Consider the following 22316-nt stretch of genomic DNA (forward strand, 5'->3'; position numbering starts at 1 on the left):
TGCGCTGCTGGACCTATCTTTATACCCCTGGGGGCCCGTATTCTTTCTTATCTAAGATGCCGAATTGTACTGGTCCGTTTTGTGGTGCCAGTTCTTACAAGCAAGTTTCAAGTTAATTTACACTTGCAAGAGAGAGAACTAAATTGTGAGCACTAGACATTTTTTTACTGGGCGAGAGATTCCTCCCCCCGCGGATGGATGTGTGTTCGTATCAATATGGGTTTGAGTCAAGGGCACTCCTTGGCAGCCTCTTGGTCAGCAATTGGCGTATCTCTGTTTACAGCCATTCACGGTCACGCAGCCTGGGCCTTCTGCTCTGTGTGCCCTGTATGCTCCAGGCAAGCAAAAATGGATGTTACAAGGGGGGGGGGGGGGAGGGTTCTGTCTGGCTACACAAGGGTAGAAACCCTTAATTTTCTTAAGTAAGATGTGAATTTGTATGTGTATGCACAAGATCTTCTGTTTTCCCTTTTTGTTTAACAACCAATGTACTACGTCAGAAAAACAATCTAAGTAACCTAGTATTCTATGATTAAATTGCCCAACTTTTCTTGTAGCATTTAAGCTTCCACCAGTGTTAACTTTGCAGAGAGATGTTTGTAGAAGATAACGTAGATGACAGTATAATGCACACAGGAATGTGGAGCTGTGTCCTGGAGGCGGGAGGTTGGGAAGACTGCATGACTCTGTGCAGCACTTCACCAGAGATGCTCTCCACTTCATCTGATTAAAATTTTATTCCTCTTTCACAGGTTTGTTATTTAATGAACCTCAAGATCATTTTAAATTTGACAGTCCTTCAAAGAGGACAGTCAAGTTTATAATTTTTATAGTTTTATACTGATTATAATAAATTGTTGTAAAATGTATACCATAACACACACAACCAGAGTTTGAGACTTTAAACTAGTTTTGTGGCTGCAACACATCATCCTAGTTAGTATCTGTTAGGTGTGTGTGTGTGGGGGGAGGGGGAGTGTTCCAGTTCAGTGGGAGAAGTGTGCACTTGGAAATAATGGAATTGGTTTAAGGACTGCATCTACATGAGAGACAGACATACAGTGGGACCAACAGCCTCACTGGGCCCTTGAGCCAGGCAGGGGAGGGGAAGTTCTTCTCCATCCCCCAGAAGGGGCAGGACCGGGGCTCAGCAGCCCTCACTGCCACCTGGAGAGTGCTACACAGAGTATGCAGTGACACACTCTAGCAGCAATTTAGCGGGCCTAGGGCTCTGGTCACCACTACTGCCAGGAGCTTTGGGCCCTTTTGTATTACCAGGCCCAGGGCAGTAGCCCCTTTTTGCTCCACCTCCCTGCGAACAGAGGAGGTGACATGTCTCTTGTAAACTGAAGTAGGCATTTGGAGTCTGTTTTGAACAGACTCTCATTCATTATGTAACGCCAACAAGTGGACCCCAAACCTGGGACCTCTGGAACTTAGTACATGAGCCTCTTACAGCATGAGCTAAAAGGCACCTGACTCTCTACTAAGGCCATAGAGCAGATTCCTTATTCTCTGTGTTTTCCCCAGGACATCTCACCCAGAAAATGAGTGGGTTACATTTTCACTTGCAGTTACTAATACAATTTTCTTGCAGTCATTTGGCACATAAGTATCTTGGATTGTGTATCATGTACTCAGACATCTAAATGACAAACTTAATATGCAACTATTTGTTCCTTTTTATTTTCATAAAAAGTAGATCAAGTGTTAAATGAAATAATCAGGCTCTTACATTTTAAATGGGGCAAGATCATTAAATGTAGCTTTCCAAATTTACATTAGAGCAGCAGGATGCATGTAAAATGCATACAAAAGCAATCATTAATTAAGGAATGCCCTTTTTATGCTCCAGTTTTACCCATTCTGCTAAAGCAAGTTTCATTTTGTGGAGCTCTAAATTAAAATATTTCTATTCTCTTTCCGACATGTAACCTAGACAACAAATAGAACTCATCTATCACTGCTCTCAGCCACTGAACAACTGCTTTCTTTTTTCTACTAACAGCTGGCTGTAGTGAATGTTTGTATTAGGGATTTTTTTTTTGTATGCTTATACAAAAGGAAGAGCAGTTTTAAGATCACTAGTGAATGGTTGTAATGCAATTGCCTTCTATAAAAGCAGTTATTTTCCTAGCTGCTGATTGACTTTTGATCTTGACTCAGAACCATGTATTTTATGGCGATGTTAGAGAGTCACTGGTAGTCAGCAGCAGTGTTTGTTTATATATAAAATCTCCTCTATTCTTTGCAAACTACTTGCACCTAAAACCTGACGAACTTGTACCACCAGACATGTCTTACAGGATATTTGGCATGAAAGGTACCTAATGAAAGCCCATAATTTGCTAAGGTTTATAATCATTGTGAGAGGTATATGGGTAACTTAAAGAATAATGTATTAATGAGAGAAGGTGCTTTTATGTACTTGGAATAAGTTTGTCGTCGTTATCATGAAATTGTACATCTCAGTGATGGCCCATTCAAGCAGGAAGGAGTTGTGCTAGGCCATGTCTTCATTTACAAGCTTATAGTGGCCCAGCTATACAGCTGTGCCACTGTGAGAATGCTTATATAGACAAGTTGTGCTCCCACTGACATAATAAGCAGCAGTAGCTTCATTCGGTAGAGAACATCTCCCTCATTACAGCAGACCAGGGCTGGAGAAGTCAGCCCCTTGGTGGTCCTGCACCCTTGTAGCCCTGGCCTGAGGAGATCTCAGTGTAAAAAGTTAGTCTTGAGCTCAGGAATCTTGCTTAATTAAGGCGCAGAAGACATATTTTCTCAGTGAAGCAGCTGCTCAGAATCTCCCCCCTCACCCCAACTATCTATACATGATGTTGGATATAAATACACAAAAGGTGGTGCTGTAATATTTCCTTGACTTTATTAAGAAACCATCTTAATTTTTAATGTTAATAACTACCCTAATTAAGTTTGGTTTCTTAAAATGTTTTTCAGTTGGTTCCAAAAGTTAAGTATGTGCATACATATTTGCAACCTTGAGTCAATGGGTTTGACTTGTACGTAAAATTTAGCTCCATGTATGGCACTGCAGGCAGGGTGGGGATACTGGAGAAGAAACAGATACTAGCCTGCCCCCATTTTCTTAGTATGTTCAGCTAGAGTAACTGGCTTAGAGGAGACTATAAACGATGATACTTTCAGAATATTGAAGTACAATTATAATATGAAGTTTGGCATTTATTTGCAATATAGATGAAATAATAAACTTGTTCAATACCACAGATTACTTACTATCTCTGCATGCCCCTTGCCTGTAGTTAAATTTTTAGATGAAACTTGATAGTTAAAAATGTCGTACTTTTCCCTGTTTTAATGTCTCCTTTTCCCCCAAAATTCACCATTGTTTCCTCATCTTGTTACTAGCTCCAGGCCATTTTCTGTCAATACTCTTGCCTTTCTTGGCCACTTTCTGGGTAGATGTATCTTTTCCTTACTGAAAAGCTTTTCCTCTACTAGCTTTTAGACCATTCCTCCCCATAAGTCTCTTACTCCCTCAGTTTCAAGATTTCTTTTAATTCTGCCTTTCTAGTGCTGTCTGAGCAGCCAATAAAAATGACCTTGTGATTACTTAACATTTTTGTGCATATGTATTAAATTTGTGTGTGTGCACAGCTATATAATAGAATTAAGTTAATGCAAGATTACATTCAATTTATTCATTTATGCCTTTCATCCATAAAAAATCAAATTGATGGAAATACAAATATCTATTACAAACAATTATCATTCAAAGTCAGTAGAAATTCACTAACAAACAAACCTGTAGAAGGACTGCACAACAGGACAGAAACATTGCATATCCAGTTGAAATGAACCGGAAAGGCAGAATACAGTGAAATAAGAGGAAGTTTCTCACTTTGTGCAGTAACGATTGTTCTTTGAGGTGTGTCCCCGTGGGTGCTCCATGTCTGGTGTCGAGCTGGTCCCGGCACCGCAAATCAGAGCTTGCCAGAGCTGTGTGTGTGTGTGTGTGTGTGTGTGTGGCCGGACTGCGCACGTGCAAGCTGGTTTCGCGCCTTTCATCTGCCACGCGGGGTCTGGCGCCCGCCAGTTTGTCTCACTGCCTATCTGAAAGACAGAAAGACAAGATTCCAAAGCAGGGAGGAGGGCAGGTCGTGGAGCACCCACGGGGACACACCTCAAAGAACGATCATTACTGCACAAAGTGAGTAACTTCCTCTTCTTCTTCGGGTAGTTCCCATGGGTGCTCCACGTCTGGTGACTCTGAAGCAGTAATCTGTTAGATGTGGGCTTCGGAATTGGGATTCTGAGCAGCAGGCAGCACTGCCAAAGCTACCGCTGAGTCAGAGGCGAAGTGCTGAACAATTGCATAATGCCTTGAAAAGGTAAAAATAGAAGACCAAGTCGCCGCCCGGCAGATGTCCCGCAGAGGGACTCCTTTCACGAAAGCTGCAGACGCAGCAACTGCTCGTGTTGAATGTGCCCTAGGCTGCGACGTGAGCGGCTTCTTACAGATAGTATAGCAAGTCGTAACACAAGAGACAACCAGTTTAGAAATGTGGTGGGCCGATAAGGGCTTGCCCGTAGAAGGCCCTGATGTCGAAATGAAGAGGCAATCCGTCTTATGTAGAGTACGGGTTCTGTCTATATAGAATGTCAAGGCTCTACAAACATCGAGTGTATGCAGGAGAGCGTCACGCTGAGAGGTATGAGGTTTTGGATAGAAACATGGCAGAACGATTGGTTCATTTATATGAAAATCTGTGCAGACTTTAGGTAGAAAGGCTGGATGAGACCTCAGTATCACTGACCCCGCGTTAAAGACTGTATAGGGAGGTGTTGACATCAGTGCGGCTAATTCGCTCACCCTACGTGCCTATGTTATGGCAAGAAGAAAGAGTACCTTCATTGTAAGCATTGACACCGGTACCATGGCCAACGGTTCAAACGGTGGTCGAGTTAGGACATCAAGCACCAGGTCAAGACTCCATGCAGGTGGCGGAGGCCTACGTGGTGGGTTAAGGTTAGCCAATCTTTTGAGAAATCTAGTCATCATGGGATGGGAAAACACCGACTTGCCTTCAACGGGGTAGTGAAAAGCAGCTATCGCCGCTACATGGACTTTAAGTGATGAAATGGAGAGTCCAGTCGACTAGCTGGAGGACATAGTCCAGTAAAACATGCAGTGGTGAAACCAAAGGGTCTAGAAGCTTAGGAGCACACCAGCGCATGAATCTAGACCACTTGGACAGGTAAGTTTTCCTGGTGGAATCCCTCCTGCTGTGCAAGAGAACACACTTCACCTGGTCCGAACAAAGATTCTTGGACTTGATGAACCATGTATCATCCATGCAGTGAGGTGCAGAGTATCCAGCTTTGGGTGAAGAAGGGATCCTGTCTGTTGTGTCAGCAAGTCTGGTAGGTAAGGTAATCGGCACGGTGCTCGTACGGAGAGCTGCAGAAGAGTTGAGTACCATGGCTGTCTGGGCCACGCTGGGGCTATAAGTATCACTCGTGCCCTGTCCATCATGATCTTCTCGAGTACTCTGGGAATAAGTACAACAGGGGGGAATGCATACATGAGTGATGTGCCCCAATGAAGGAGAAATGCATCTCCCAGAGAGTGACATCCCACTCCTGCTCTGGAACAGTAAGCTCTGCATTTCACATTGGCACGTGTAGCGAAGAGATCTATCACCGGAAAGTCCCACCGATGGAAGAGAGGTAAGAGGACATCCGTGCGGATAACCCACTCGTGGTCTTGAGGGAAATGTCTGCTCAGTGCATTCGCCGTGGTATTGTTTGCACCCGGTAAGTATGACGCGACTATAGAAATGTTGTTTTGAATGCACCATTTCCATAGGAGGATCGCTTCTGCACAAAGTGAACAGGATTGGGCACCTCCCTGTCTGTTCATATAATATATCGCCACTACATTGTCTGTGAGAATTCTGCTGACAGTGCATCTTATGTGTAACTTGAAGTGTTTGCAGGCACGAAACACCGCTCGCAGCTCGAGAAGATTGATATGGAGCATCATCTCCATCGTGGGCACCCCAGCCGATGAGAGAAGAATCTGTGGTTATCTCCACTGATGGTTGCGGTGCATGGAAGGGGACTCCTGACAGCATGTTGTTGTGATTGGTCCACCATAATAGGGAGTCTTTGACATGTGCTGGAAGCACCACAGTCTTGCGGATGCTGTGCCTTGTAGGCTTGTACACCGTGCTCAGCCAATGCTGCAGACACCTGAGGTCGTGGCGCACTATGATTGTCGTCGAAGCCATATGACCCAGCAGCTGGAGGCATACGCGTACTGGGAGCATTGGAGCTTGCAAGACTGTTTTTATCAGGACTTGTATTAGTTGAAAACGCTTGACTGGCAGATGAACTCTCTCTAACTGGGAGTTGAGACGCGCTCCTATGAAGTTTAAAATTTGTGTTGGTTGCGGACGTGATTTTTGAATGTTCATAATAAGGCCGAGGGAATCGAACAAATCCTGAATTGCGACTACCATGTGATGTGCCTCTGACTGGGTGCGTCCCTTGATGAAGCAGTCGTCGAGATAGGGGAAGATAGAGACTCCTATTCTGCATAGATGGGCAGCCACTACTGCCGGTGTTTTGGAGAACACCTTTGGGGCTGAAATGAGACCAAACGGCAGTACCCTGTATTGAAAATGGTCGTCGTCCACTACGAATCTCAGAAAACGCCTGTGTGCTATGTGTATTGTCACATGGAAATATGCGTCTTGCAAATCTAGGACTGCGAACCAGTCTCCTTTGTTTAGTGCTGGCATGATCTTGGCCAGCGTGGTCATTTTGAAGCGCTGCTTTCGGATGAAACAATTTAGACCTCTCAGATCGAGGATGGGTCTCCACCCCCCAGACTTTTTGGGGACTAGGAAATACCTGGAGTAAAACCCCTTCCCCCGGAATTCGTTGGGTACTCTCTCTATGGCTCCGATCTCGAGCGGGTGAAAAACTTCTTCTCGAAGAGCGGCCCTGTGAGATGGGTCCCTGAGAAGGGAGGGGGTGGGAAGGGTAGTAGGGGGGAATGAGGCAAATGGGATCGTTAGGCCTGATGATATGACCTCTAGAACCCATCAGTCTGAGGTAATGGTGGCCCATTGACGAAGAAATGGCCTCAGGCGGTGGTGGAATAAGGTGGTGGCAGGCTTTAGTGTGTTGACCAGTGGAGCTGTGTTCAAGTCTCCCACACAGGAGTCAAACCTGCTGCTTCTGAGAAGGCTGAGCTGAAGAGCGATTCTGCTGCTGACGTTTGCGTTGAGGTTGCTGTCTAAATCTAGGCTGGTCAGATCCACGCTGCTGTTGCTGCTTATAGGAGAAGTAATCATATCTCCTCTGGAAGGGGTAGTACTGCCTGCGTTTGAAAGGTGGCGTGTACATCCCTAGAGATCGAAGGGTAGTACGAGAGTCCTTGCCAGAATGGAGAACCTCATCGGTAGTAGAAGCAAACAGCTTTTGACAGTCAAAGGGTAAATCTTCCACTTTGGACTGCAACTCCTTAGGGGCTCCCACTGACAATAACCAGGAAGCTCTTCTCATCGTGATACCTGTTGCCATCGCTCGAGCAGCTGTGTCGGCAACGTCTGCGGCGATCTGAAGTGATGTTCTACATGCAGTGAACCTTTCCTGGACAACGGCTTTAAGGAGAGACCTCTTATTGTCAGGGAGATGTTGCATAAGTTCCGGGAGCTTGGAGTAATTGTCAAAGTTATGGTTTGACAAAAGAGCAGCATAATTGGCAACCCGCAGTAGCAAGGTTGAGGAGGAGTAAACTTTTCGACCAAAATAGTCCAATTTTTTTGTATCCCTATCCGGTAGGGAATTCTTAAATTGGGGCATCTTGCTCTTATGTCGAACTGCATCCACTATCAGGGAATTCGGCTGCGGGTGATTAAAAAGAAAATCCAAGCCTTTGGATGAGACAAAATACTTTATTTTCTTATTAGTAGGCGGTATTGATGTTGGCGTCTGCCAGATGTCCTGTGCTACCTCCATGATAGTGTCATCTATCGGGAGGGCAATCTTTCGTTGTTGTTTAGGGTGTAAATTCATAAATAACTTATGCTGCTTACCTAGGACTCAGTAAGTTGCACCTCCTGGGATTGCGCAACATGTTTAAAGAGGTCTTGGAATTCTTTAAGATCGTCCAGAGGTGACGTCTCGCCCAGAGACAGTGGTTCATCCTTAGAAGGCACTGGTGAACAGGTATTAGGAGACATGTCCGGGTTGGCTTCCGAGAGTTGCCCTTCCTCTAAGTCTGATATTTGTGATCGGTGTATCAGAGAACGAGAAGGTATCGTACATCATAGCGGAGAATGTTTGAGAATCTCTGAATGCACGGAGTGTGGGCTAATTGACTGACAGGAACATGGAGACCTGCGATGAGATCGAGAGTGACTGCGATGAAATGATTCAACATAGTCCGGTCTATGATGATGCGTATAACGTCAGTCAAACCCTGCAGGTGACGAACGTCTAGAAGATCTAGCACTGCTGTACCTGACATAATAGGTGCTTTGTGGTGAACGAGTTGGTGAGCGTGAGCGTCTTGTAGGAGAAGGAGATCTAGAACATCTCTGGTGTGAACAGCTACGCTCTCTGTAATAATGGTGACGAGATGAGAGACTTCACTGATAATAATCCCTGTGATCTCTTGTATGGTGCATAGAAGCACAAGGGTGAGGAGATGGGTCCCGATACTACCCCAGCGAGGTACGCAGGGAGATTCCCTGGGTATTTGATTTTGATGCTGCTGGAGGCTGTGCAGAGCCTGGAGACTGAAGGGTTAAAGGCTCAGAAGGAAGCATCTGGGCAGGAGTATGCTGTTCCCCTGCCGGAGCTGAAGACAGCTCCCTGTGAGGAGTAGTGATTGCAGGCATCTCAGCACTCAGCACTGATAAGACCTGTGCAGCTGTAGCTGGCTCTTTAAGAAGCCCCAGTGCCAGCTGTGGTGCGGAGGGCTGTCGAGATTGGGAAATGCCGGCTGGCTTCTTTGTTGAAGGAGCACCGGTTACCCTCGAGTGAGAGGTACCCGGCTTGTCACCTGTGCTCACCCGCGATTGCGGAGCAGCTGGCAGGGAATGAGTGGGAGAGGCTCGCTTCCTTTTCGGTGAAGGCATAGCCTCAGAAGGAGCCTTCTGCTTTTCAGCTGTGGGGTCTGAAGCAGAGGATCCTGAGGCAGTGGAAGGCATGCGAGCCTTATTGAACAGGATCTCTTTTAAATGACGTTCCCGCTCCTTGCGGGCTCTGGTCGTCAGGCTGGCACAGTGGGTGCACTTTTGGGGGATATGTGCCTTCCCAAGGCAGCGGATACAAGCAGAGTGCCCGTCTGACACCAACATTGGCTCAGCGCAACTAGCACACTTTTTAAAACTGGGGGAGCCCAGTATTTTTGCACTCTGAAAGGGCTGAGCGTTCACACCTCCTAAGTGCGGCCTCTTTTGTGTCCCTGGCTTTCTTTTCGCTTGTATTTCTTTATTACAACGGCTTTGTCCTCTTTTTTTTTTAAACAGTTAAGTTAAACAGTAATGATAATGGGGAGAGCAGTGAATGGGGAGACGCGTCTCTCCGCAGTTTGCTTGTTCAGATTTCTCTAGGTGGTATTTTTTTTTTTTTTTAAATCGAGGAGTCAGCTACTGTTTTTATCTCCACTAACAGAAAAAACACTATCGCTACATAGAAGTAGAACTGCTCATTTTTGGGTTTCTTCCCCCCCCCTTTTTTTTTAAAACGAGCCCGCAACCCGGGCTAAACGAGGAATGATTTTTATACTTTTTAAGTTTTAAAACTTATTAACTTTCCCCACAGATAACTAACTAAAGGGGAACCTCTGCTTGAGGAGAAAGGGGGAGCTCCGTCTGCGACCCAAGGCGGATGAGAAGAACTGGCGGGCGCTGGACCCCGCGCGGCAGATGAAAGGCGTGAAACCGGCTTGCACGCGCACGGTCCAGCCACACACACACAGAGCTCTGGCAAGCTCCGATTTGCGGCACCGGGACCAGCCCGACACCAGACATGGAGCACCCACGGGGACTACCCGAAGAAGAAACTGGAATTTGGCTATAGTGTAGTTACTTTCCCTTCTCTGACAGATCCTATGTCACTTTGTAATGATCATATATTCAGATCCTTGGTGTTACATCTCTTCCAAAAGAGGGCACCTGTAGCCACAGACTGTCCCTTAACATCATTAGCTCAGTGGCAACTGAAAGGAAAGAATTCCTCTATCCTCTGAATCACCTAAAACACTACTGGAACACCTTAAAAGATTCTTCCATTCAACTATTAATATGCTGAAACAGTGAGTTCTGACATGATCATGACAAAGGATATTGCTGTAGGCAATAACATAATCTTCTATGTATTTTAGAGAATTTGCCTTGTCTGACCAGGAACTCCTCCGAAATGGTAAAAGCTAGGCTCACCAAATTTGGCATGCAACTTCCTCTTATCTTAACTCAAAGCAAGCTCAGAGGTTGGTTGTGCCAGGAAAACAGGATGTGCCTAGAATGGGACTGCTTCTCAAAAAGCCATATACACAAGAGAGAATCACCAAATCAAGTACAATCCTTGAAATTGACATAACAGAGTGAACCAAAATGGTTCAGAAAAATATGATAAACCTGGAATAGGATTGCTTCTCAACAAACCTTTCAGAAAAGAGATAAAACAAAGAAATTTTGAGTAGCTCTCTGTTTTGGCACAGTTAAATGAATGCTTCAGGTTTGAAAACAAGAAGAAAATGTTATTGCAAAATTGATCCTAGCTTTTACATTAAAACAGCAAATGATAAGAGGTTACAGGTCTGAAGACAAATAATACACTTGATGGAATTCCCATTTTAAAAAGAAATAAAAGAAAAATGAAGGGGTTAATTTTTTTTCATTTAAAAAAAATCTTAATTGAGTAAACGACTGGAGCAACACCAGGTAAATCTGCTACAGGTTGGACCTCCCTGATGAGGGACTTTGCTGGATCAGGGAAAGTCATTTCTGCCCCCGACACTGGTCTCTCTGCTCGTGGCCTGGCTGCCAGCCTCTCAGCTGCCCCTTGCCACCGGTCCCTCCATGTGTAGGGCTCCTGGCCTCACCATGGCAGCCCCGCTGCCGGGCTTTTAGCCCTGCAAAGGAGTCCACCCCCTCCACTCCCGGGCTGGGTCCATTCATGCAAGTAGGTGGTAGCCCTGCTTGGGCTTCAGCCTCACCAGGCAGCTCTGCCGAGTGATAGCAGGGCTTCCAGGCTCTTTGCCGCACCACTGGGCAGCCCCACTGCCAGGCTCGCAGCCACATGGGGCAGCCCTGCCGTCTCCCTGTTCTGCTGCACTGCTGGACAGTAGTGGGATTGCTAGGCTATTGGTTGTGCTGCCAGGCAGCCCTGCTGCCAAGTCCTAACCCCACCACCAGACAACCCTGCTGCCTCCTGGTCTTGCTGGGTGCTTTTGTTGCTGGGTAGTAGTTTTGCCACCAGATGGTAGCCCTGCTGCTGGGCTCCAGCCCCACTTCCTCCTCCCCCTTCCTGGGTTGCAGTCCTGCTGCCAGGCTCCTGGTTTTGCTGCCACAGGGCAGCCTTGCAACTGGGCTCCAGCCCTGCTGCAGGGCTCCTAACCTCAAGCCCTCTGCGGGACTCACTGGTCCTGAACATCTGTAGTCCTTCCATACCAGGGATGTTGCCAGATCAGAGTCTCCCATTAAGAGATGTTCAAGCTGTAGTTTCAAAGCAGATGGACTCTAGAAGGATTCACAACAATAACTGGGAAAGGCCTCATTCCACTCCCACATCACCCAAGCAGAGTTTTCCCCTTACATTTTCACAAGATAAGAAGAGGGTACACACTATAGTGCGGCAACAAACAAGAGCATTCATCTTCACTCCAGGGGGAAAAAACAAAAGCATTTGTTTCTTCTGACCCCAGACATGCTTGCTTGCAGCACCTTTGACAACAGATAGCGAAACAGTGACAGATAACTTGCTGGAGCTGCCAGACATGCAGAGAAACTTTGCCCATAGCTCCATTCTCAGGGGAGAGAATATATTTCCCTGCATAGGATTTATGGTCGAGAGCAGAGTTATTCAGTTATGCCTTTGTTTACTTGAACTAAACAAAGATATAGCTCTTATTGGATCCATATTGATTATGATGCCAATGGGCATTTGTCTTCATTTGGGAGACTTATTTAATCTGTATTTTAATAGAATTAGAAATGGCATTCGGCGGAAAGAATTCCTTATTTACACAATTCTAGCCTTATTCTGTAACCTCATTGACTAAGGGAAAGCAGCGCAAAAAGGGGGTAAGCACCAAAATGTGGGGGGGGGGGCGCGGGTGGTTAAATGTATCATTAATAGTGTGCAAACAACAGTAGAAAAGATGGTCATATTTTTTTTCTAAGTGCGAAAAGATTTATATAACTACACTGGAAAAAGCAATGACAAGCACAAAGCCATTGCAGATAAAGTGTTTGTTTATTCTACTAGGTTTCCACTTGAAATGTTCTGACATAGTACTATATTTTCAATTGCCTGTTGATGATAATCGTATAATACTTATTTGCAGCCTCAGATCTGAAAAAAATTCTGTGATGTTCAAGGTTAAACAATGAGTCCATGCTACTTTAACTTCTGCTGTGGTAAAGTTTCAAAAGCATCTCCAGTATGTTAACAAGTGACATTTCTCCTTAAAGGATTGTCATTATATAGAATCATAGAAAACTAGGGTTGGAAGAGACCTCAGGAAGTCATGTAGTCCAAACCATGCTCAAAGCAGCACCAACCCCAACTAAATCAGTTCAGCCAGGGCTTTGCAAAGCCTTGACTGACTTACTCTTGGGATATGTGTGAATGTAATCCATACATCTACTGTGTGTAGTTCACTGTCCCATGAAGTGGCATTTAGATCACTTACAGAAGGAGAGAATGAGTGTGTTCTACAGTCTTAGTGCATGAGCCTCTTCAGCTTAAATGATAAAGTCAACTGGCTCTCAGCTAAGTGCCGGAGGTTCCAGGTTTGGTTCTGACTTTCAGCTGACTTTCAGCTAAGACTGTAGAGCACACTCATTTTCTCACACTGTAATTGGTCTATGTGCCACTCATGGGAGAGTGAACCACATCCATTAAGTGAGTGGGTTACATAAGCTCTCTGCATCAAACTTTCTAGAAACCTCTGACAGGGATGGTCATGCCAGCCTTGTCTCAAGCCATGGGATTCTCCAGTCTGTTTGCTGAGGAGGCTTTAGATACAAGTTTCTAAAACAGATTTGGAATTTTGTTCCTTCTAGGTCCTTTTTCACAGTATCAGCCATGGTTTATTTAATCATTTTCCTGAAACTGCTTTAAGTAATTGCATCCAGAGAGTCCCAAAATGGGTTCTGGGGGCAAAGAAAAAGGTGCATTAAGCCCCCTTTGTTCCAATTTGCTGGTCTTAAATTGAGTTCAGCTGAGCGGGCTATGAAGTTTAAACATCAAAATTTGAGAAGTGGATGATCAGGGAGATTGGAGAGGTTGGGTGAGAGAAATTCAACATTTATGGTAACAGTGGTTGGTCAGTCAGAGAGAAGAGGGAAAAAAAGGCAAGGTTTATGGTCAAATTTTATAAAAGAGATCACTTTCAATTGTTTCCTTTACCAAATTAATAACATCTTTCAGGAAAAAAAGAAAATTCAACTGTACATGGGAAATTAAGCAACTATTTAACACTGTCCTGCTTAAAGTGCAAATATTAAAGTTAAATAACTGTGGAATTGCTACAGATCCCTGAAAAAACAATAGACAATTTTTACATGGGTCTTTTAAAAAAATACAGTGTTGTGTACCTTCTGGGAAAATTTTTTCTAATGCTTTTCATTTTGTCCTATAGCCAAGTGATAACTTATGTCACCATTAGTGGAGCATTCAGAACAGGTGGAAGCCAGGCAGATATAAGAACTACTACTTTAAAATTAAGTTACAATGAGGGATGTCAATGTGTAGTCAACTACATGGTTGACTGATAAGCCTGGGCTTATTGATTAATCTTGTTGACTAAACACATCCCCTCCTTGCTGCCTCTGTATCAATATGCCCTACAGCCTCAGCTGAGAGCCAGTTGGCTTTATGGCTTAAGCTCCAGAGGCTCCAGGTGCCAGAAGTCCCAGCTTTTAAGCCAGCTCACCATGAGCAATGGATCCCGCAAAGCCACTTGTCCCCTGCTCCCAATCCCTGCACTGCTGCCTATGATAGAGAGGCAGCAGTGTGGATGGTGAGAGGAGCAGGCAGGAGCCGGTACATGTGGGAAGCTGGCTTTTAAGCTGTCTGCCTGCATGCATCAGCTTCTGCAGAGCTGCTTGTCCCCCAACTCCTATGCTGCTGCCTCTCTATCAGAGGCACCACTCTGTGGGAGAGCAGGAGGGATCTGATACATGGGGGAGCTGGCTTTTAAGCTGACTCTCCATGTGTGCCATATCGCTGGAGCTGCCTGCTAACTCCACGCTGCTGTTTCTATTAGAGGCAGCAGTGCTGGGGAGGGCAGGGGAGACTGCTGTGGGGCAGCCTCTGTCCACAAAGGCCCAGGCTCGCCACGGACAGATGCTGCTCTGTGGGATACCGGTGCAGCCTCTGTCCGTGGGGCCCCCTGCAGACAGGAATGGCAGGACAGGAGCTGGTCTGCGCAGGGAGCCAGTTTTTAAGCTGCCTTCCACTTGCCACTCCACGGTGCTGCCTTTGATACAGAGGCAGCAGCACAGGGTGGCAGGGGGCTCTCTGGGAGTGTACTAGTTACCAGCCCCACCCCTGAGGACTATCGAATAATCGTGTAACCAATAATATTTTGTGCGGTTACACGATTATTCAATTACATGGTACCTAACATCCCCAGTTCCAATCTGAAAAAGCAAAATGTTATATAATTCCTATATTCCTTAGGACCAATGGCTTGAGCAGGGCTGAACAAACCTGCCTAATTTTGAGTTCACACACATAAGATGAGTTTTAATTTTATATAATTGTAAACATTGCTGGGTTTGTGTTTTGCTCTATAGAGAGTGCAAGTAAAAGCATAAAGACATGGAAGAAGAATGATAAGAGTAGGCAGAGTGAAACGGAGCCAAATAAAAGAAGCATGGGAAGGGAAAACATCTATATATATATATATATATATATATATATATATATATATATATATATATATATATATATATATATTTTCTCTCTCTCACACACGCACACAAAATATGGAGGCTGCTGACTTGATAGAAGAACTAGGGTAACTCTGATACATCAAGACTAGGCTAACTTTAATACATAGCAAAGACTAGATAAATATATTTGTTTGAATTACACTGTTTTTAATTCTTTCCAAGAGTATTTAACTTACAGATAAGAAGGTTGGGATCCTCTTCCTAATTTTATACATGCAAAAAACTATGAAATTCCCAAACATCATGGATTTTGCCCATTTCTTCTTGAGTTATTATTAATCAAAGTGTTAATCAGAATAAAATAAATCTCTGTACCTCATGGTTAAGCCTGCTGATCTGCTGTTTGGTTTCTTCTGCTTTGATAACTAGCACTGCAGCACTGACGTCAGAGTCTGTAAATAACCCACAGATATATATGTAAATTATAGAAATACATTTTAGGTGCTTTAGGGAGTTAGTAAAGTGGCTCTAGGTTTCTCTCTGCTTTAAATTTGACTCCAGGTTTGGATGAAATAAGTACTTAATGACTGTCTGTGATCAATATAAATATATAGGAGGGATGTAAATGAGGTATTACGTGAAGTTTGCGTTGTCTCTTTCTGTGTGGGACCTATTCTGTAAGAAGATATGGAACTATCAATCAAGGCTTTGAATCTGGCAATTCTGCAATTTAAAATTGCCACACCCCAATTAAGCAGTTGGTTTATGGGAGCTGATCCTTGAATGGATTTAGCAGCATTAATGGAGTTTAGGGCATTTGGCACCTTATAGAATCCGCCCCTGTACTAGTAAAGATGTAGTGGAACTCAAACTCCTGACAAGCCATGTATCTTGACATGTAATAGGGAGGAGCAGGACACCTGGCCCAGGGACACTGATGATATCTAGTTTTACCTTTCTATCATGATTTGTGGTCAGTGCAAATGACACTAAGTTTAGCAACATGCTAAATCCATTCACATATCCCGTAAATGTTTATTGTATTAATCAGCTACACGAATGTAGATGCACACAAGGCAGGTCACCAAATATGTCTACCTCAATGAGTGATTTGAAATGCAGTTAGATATAGCACTTACCAACAATTGTAGGAGACACCCGGGATTCCTGCCTGAGTTGATCAGAGCCAAAGTCAAAAGTCTGGCTTTCCTCATTATGGTTTCCATCTTCAATTCCATCAACAATCCTGTTAAAATATTGTCTTTGAATATGGTGTCTATAGACATCATACTTCATAAAGTAAGAATCAATATTTATTACTAATAGTCATAGTCTTAAGCAATGGTGTTTTCTGCATGACACTAATCTTAAGAAATATAAAGGCCATTTACAAGTGGCAACTCATTCAGTCCAGCTGAGTAAAGATAGGAAAGTCAGGACCTTCATCTTAACTGATCATTTTGATAATATTACTACTTTTACTGACTATGACAGGACCTTTATTCTTGTCCACTTGCATTCCTATGCTATTAATAATTACAAACTGTCAAGCCCATCAGTGAAACAAGTGTTTTGCTTATTTAACTCATTAAAATGAAAATATTTAGGTTTTTTTTTTAAATTTTGATGATTATGTTTTCATACCTCCAACATAGTGGCTTGGAATTTCGGCTTTATTTGCATCTGTCAAATTCTTTCTTAGGCTGCCATAAATAAATATCAACCCCAGGTGATTGACAAATCTCACAAAGATGAAAGCAGAGTTAGCAATGCCAGGTCAAAAGCTCTCCCCATGCTTTGCAGACACACACAGAAGAAGCAACTAGCTTTGACAGTAGCACTGTTCTGTTTCCCCACCTCTGCCAATGATCAGGCTATCATCTTGCAAGCAGCAAACCCTGTTTGCAGGACTGTACTGACACTGAGCCTAAACCAATGCCCACTGAAGTCCGGGGAAGGACTCCTAGTGCCTTCCAGGTGCTTTTTATTGGTGGCATTATGAATTACAGTATATGCATTATCTGTATAATGTGTTAAGAACAAAATTCTGAAGTCACTTATTAAGGCATGATTGACAATAGCTTTAGCATGTCCTCACTCTACAGGACTAACTGAAAGATCAGTATACATCCTGCCCTGACTCATGTCAACTTCAACCCAGTTGCAAACCCATCTTTGCACCCCAGTAATCTGACTCACAACAAACTTGGTTCTAGTGAAACTCTGTTTTTGAGGAAATAGAATGAAAACCAGATTGTTTCAATGCATTGCAATGACCAGGCTGCAATTCCAGTTAAGGTTCCTTAGATTTTCCTAACATACGGGCAAACTTCTAATCAGAGTAACAAATGCCGTACTGAATTCAGAAAAACTACCTTTGTTAGCTATTCAGTCCTCCTGTGGGATTGCTCTTCCTTTTGAGTTTGCATAGGGCTAAAAATAGGATTAAAATTACTTCACTAAGCTAATGTGAAATTTAAGCTGCTCTAAGAATCATAGTCAATGGAACTACTGAGTTGAAAAATACTATTGAGAATAAGATCATTCTATCAGGATCTTATTTTTAATCTGATGGGTTTTTATTGCTGTATGAAGCAAAGCTCAAGGCTGTACTTATGTATCCATCAAACAAAGAGAAAGGGGAGAGTGTATGTCACATCAAAACCTTACACCAACCAAATCAACTAACAAATAAAAGACTGAGCTATAAAACAGACGTTTTCAATTGGACCTTCAGACACTGTCTACAGAAACACTCATTTGTGCATACAGACATATTTATGGTAACATATACATGCTCACTTTGTAGAAAAGCATTTGAGATACAAGTGATGAACTTTCTTTAACTTGCACCAGTTTTGCAGCATTTGAGTACAGGCAGTCCCCGGGTTACGTACAAGATAGGGACTGTAGGTTTGTTCTTAAGTTGAATTTGTATGTAAGTCGGAACTGGTACATATTGTAGGGGAAACTCTAGCCAAACATTTCTCCAGAGCTCAGTTTTATTCTCCCACACCTCACTTCCCTCAGTCCTTTATTCTCAAGCTGAGGTTTTTGCTGAGAAAAGCCGCTCCACGTCTCCCTGGTCTGCTGGGAGGGGTGCTAGCTTTGCGTCTCCCTGGTCTGCTGGGGGGAAGCAGCTAGTGCGGGGTTGCCTCACCCCGTTTGTAAGTAGGGATCTGATGTAAGTCGGATCCATGTAACCCGGGGACTGCCTGTACTATGGGGCTACTCCCTGATTTACTCCAATGTATGTGATATCTGAATCAGCATAGATGAAGAATGGAAATATTAGAAGCAAAGGTCATTAGTATATAATAGGGAAGTCAAACGATTAAAAAAATTAACCACACAATTAATTGCACTGTTAAAATAAATGGTATTCTATTATTGCTTAAGTATTTTGGATGTTTTCTCCAGTTTCAAATATATTGATTTCCATTACAACAAAGAATACAAAGTGTGACTACAAAGTGTACAGTGCTCACTTTATATTTCTTTTTTATTTCAAATATTTGCACTGTACAAAACAAAAATAGCGTTTTTCAATTCATCTCATACAAGTACTGCAATGCACTCTAATATAAAAGTTGAACTTCCAAATATAGAATAATGTACAAAAGCCTGTATTCCAAAATGAAACAATGTAAAACTTCAGAGCTTAAAAGTCCACGCAGTCCTATTTCTGCAGCCAATCACACAAACCAGCTGAAGGAATTAATACTGCCCATTTATTATTCACAATGTCTGAAAGTGAGAACAGGCTTTCACATGGCATTGTTGTAGTTGGAGTTGCAAGATATTTACATGCCAGATGTGCTAAATATTCATGTTTCAACTACCTTTCTGGAGGACATTAGGGGGCTGGAGCACATGGCCTATGAGGAGAAGCTGAGGGATTTGGGCTTGTTTAATCTGCAGAAGAGAAGAGTGAGGGGGGATTTTATAGCAGCTTTCAACTTTCTGAAGGACCTATTTGGTCCTGCCATAGGGGCAGGGGACTGGACTCGATGACCTCTCGAGGTCCCTTCCAGTCCTAGTATTCTATGAGTCTAAGTTTCAAAGAGGATGGAGAGAGACTGTTTTCAGTAGTAACCAATGGCAGAACTAGGAGCACTGGTCTCAAGTGGGGGAGGTCTAGGTTGGATACTAGGAAAAACTATTTCACTAGAAGGGTGATCAAGTATTGGAATGGGTTACCTAGGGAGGTGGTGGACTCTTCATCCCTGGAGATGTTTAAGTCTCGGCTTGACAAAGCCCTGGCGGGGATGATTTCGTTGGGATTGGTCCTGCTTTGGGCAGGGGCTGGACTCTATGACCTCCTGAGGTCTCTTCCAGCCCTATGATTCTATAACATGTCTATGTTGACGATGGCTTCTTTCTGAAAATGATCCAAAGCAAGTGGATTGATCCGTATTGATTTTCATCATCTGAGTTAGATGCCTTCAGCAGAAGGTAGATTTTCTTTATTGGTGGTTCAAGTTCCGTAGTTTCAGAATCAAAATATTGCTCTTTGAAAAGCTCTGAAAGCATGCTCCATATCTTGTCCCTCTTTGGAAGGTACTTCAGCTTAGTAAACCTTGGGTCCAATGCTGTACCTGTCTTTAGAAATCTCACATTGGTATCTTCTTTGTCAAATCTCCTGTGAAGACTTTCTTAAAACAAACGTACTGGATCATCATCAAATACGTCTATAATATGAAATATATGGCAGAATACAGGTAGAACAGAGTAGTAAGAGGAGTTCAATCATAAATTTAATTAACGCATTATTTTTTAAAAGAGTATCAACAGCATGGAAGCATGTTCTTTGGAAAAGTGGCCAAAACATGAAGAGGCATACGGATGTTTAACATATCTGGCATGTAAATACCTTACAATGCCAATTATAAAAGTCCCATATGAATGGCTATTCTCACTTTCTGGAATCAGCATATATAAGCAGCAGTCAGAAATATCTCCTATCAACATAAGACTTGTTTGTTTTAGCAATTGGCAGAACGAGAAATAGGACTGAGTAGACTTGTAGGCTCTCAAGTTTTACATTGTTTTGGTTTTGAGTATAACAAAAAAAAAAATCCACATTTGCAAGTTCAACTTTCATGATAAAGAGATCGCACTTCAGTACCTGTTTGATGTAAATTGAAAAATACTGTTTGTTCTGTTTAATTTTTATAGTGCATAAATTTGTAATAAAAATAATATAAAGAGAGCACTATATACTTTGTATTCTGTGTTGTAATTGAAATCAACATTGAAATATAGAAAAACAACAAATATTTAATACATTTCAATTGACATTGTATTGTTTAACAGTACAATTAATTATGATAGTTTTTTATTGTGATTAATTTTTTGTGTTATTTGCATGAGTTAACTGTTATTGACCACCCTAGTACGTAAATTTGAGTATTTCTTATTTTGATATGTATTTTTGGTAATATATAAAGTATACATCTTTGCCAACTAATGTTTTAAAGTGAACCTAAGTGCTTGTGCTGACAACTGTGGACAAATGACATCCTTACTTTGTCTGTACAACAGGCACAGAACAGCATGCAGAGTAGTACTGTCTTCCCTTAACACTGCCTTCCTTCCTCCAAGAGCCTTGACATGGAGGGGTGACGTCTAAAAGATATTTCAGTTTTATGCTCAGCCAATTTTTGACTTCTCTTCTTCCACTATTAATTGTGATAGTGGTTCTGTGATGAGTGGACACCTGTATAACAGAAACTTCACTTTGCTTGGGATAAGGAGCTATTTACTCTGCTCTTCAAATGCAAAAACATAAGGACTGGAGAATGTAAAACAGAGATCAAAAAGGGGTACCCGATAAGTTGAGAGACCTGTTTACTGCAACATACATAGTATAGTCTTTACCTCCTAATTCAGACCTTTGTGCACATGCAAATCTTATGGGCCTGATTGGGACTCTGGGTACAAGGCTCTATATTAGTGCATCTGTTTGCAAAATTCAGACTTCAATTGGAAGTCATTATACTTTACTGTATTGGATACAAAACAGCTATCATCACTGCAGAAGACATGTGTAAGGTTGATAGAAGATGGGGCTCATGAAAAGATGACCTACTCAGGATTATGGTGTTTCCTGCAACTGGAAATTCAGATGATTCATTTGTTTGAATAATCACTACAAAAGCTGAGAAATATGATTTTTGTTTCACTTTTTCAAAGAATAAAGATTTAACTCACATTAAATATCCACTTGGTGTATGTTATTAATGGATTAAAATATTAATATCTTCATTGTATTTAAAGCCCACGTGGGAACTAAGGATGGTGAAAAACTATTTAGATATGCATTGAAAATTACAGCAGGTCAATAGTTCACAGTGTTCAGAGAGAGACACGTAAAGATAAAACTTTCTAAAATAACTTAGAATTGTACTTCTCAGGTTTGCAGTCAATTTGTGTGTCTGAAGAAATTGAGAGATTCCTTATATAAAGAGATTCCTTATATGAAGTAGTGTTACTTCATGATTAAAGTTGAACGGGAAAGGTAATGTCAAGAATGAAATCAGTACAGACTTACATGTAGACTTCCAGGAGCCTGGCCTAACTCCCATCATCAGAGAAAAGAATCCCACCAATGATAAGAGGCTTGGGAGCAAACCTTAATAGTTCCTTCTAATGAAGTTATAGAAGGAATTTTTCCAATCTTCTTAATCCCTTTACTGATCACACAAGGAGAATGGGGGTGAGGAGTCCTGTGGCACCTTATAGACTAACTGAAGTGTAGGAGCATAAGCTTTCGTGGGCAAAGACCCACTTCGTCAGATGCATCCCTCTGATACTTGACAAGGAGATTGATTTTTCTTTAGGAAAACCAAGACTCCCAGAGTCTGGTAGTGTAATCAGTGCACACATTTCTGTATCACTAGTGCACTTTCTTTACTTATACATTTCCTATTAAGTATTGAGGAAGATGAATGCCAGTTTTCTATGACTATGCTGGCCAGACCAGCTGTGAGTATTCTAAATACTATAATAAGCTCATCTGGTAAGTGTTTCCTCAAAAACAAAAAAGGTGTGGTTAATAATTGCTTTGATGGCAGCAAAGCAAATTATTTAAAAAACAAAGAGAAAAAAGTTCTGATGAGGGGCTGGCTTACTATGCATTGGATACCTATGCAGTAGGTTGCAGGACTGAGGAGAATTTATTATTAT

General features: G+C 42.7%; 1 protein-coding gene across 1 annotated transcript in view; it reads right to left on the reverse strand.

Annotated features, from left to right (window-relative positions):
• Positions 1–22316, reverse strand: part of KCNH8 (potassium voltage-gated channel subfamily H member 8) — a 311959-nt gene that overhangs the window by 12676 nt on the left and 276967 nt on the right. Inside the window, exons 14-15 of the mRNA XM_006120171.4 lie at positions 16268–16374; positions 15504–15580 (exon numbers count right to left, since the gene is read on the reverse strand). Coding sequence (XP_006120233.2) covers positions 15504–15580; positions 16268–16374 — 184 coding nt within the window. The remainder of the gene's footprint in view (positions 1–15503; positions 15581–16267; positions 16375–22316) is intronic.

The sequence above is a fragment of the Pelodiscus sinensis genome, chromosome 2, assembly GCF_049634645.1.
Source record: "Pelodiscus sinensis isolate JC-2024 chromosome 2, ASM4963464v1, whole genome shotgun sequence".
NCBI classification, from domain to species: domain Eukaryota; kingdom Metazoa; phylum Chordata; order Testudines; family Trionychidae; genus Pelodiscus; species Pelodiscus sinensis.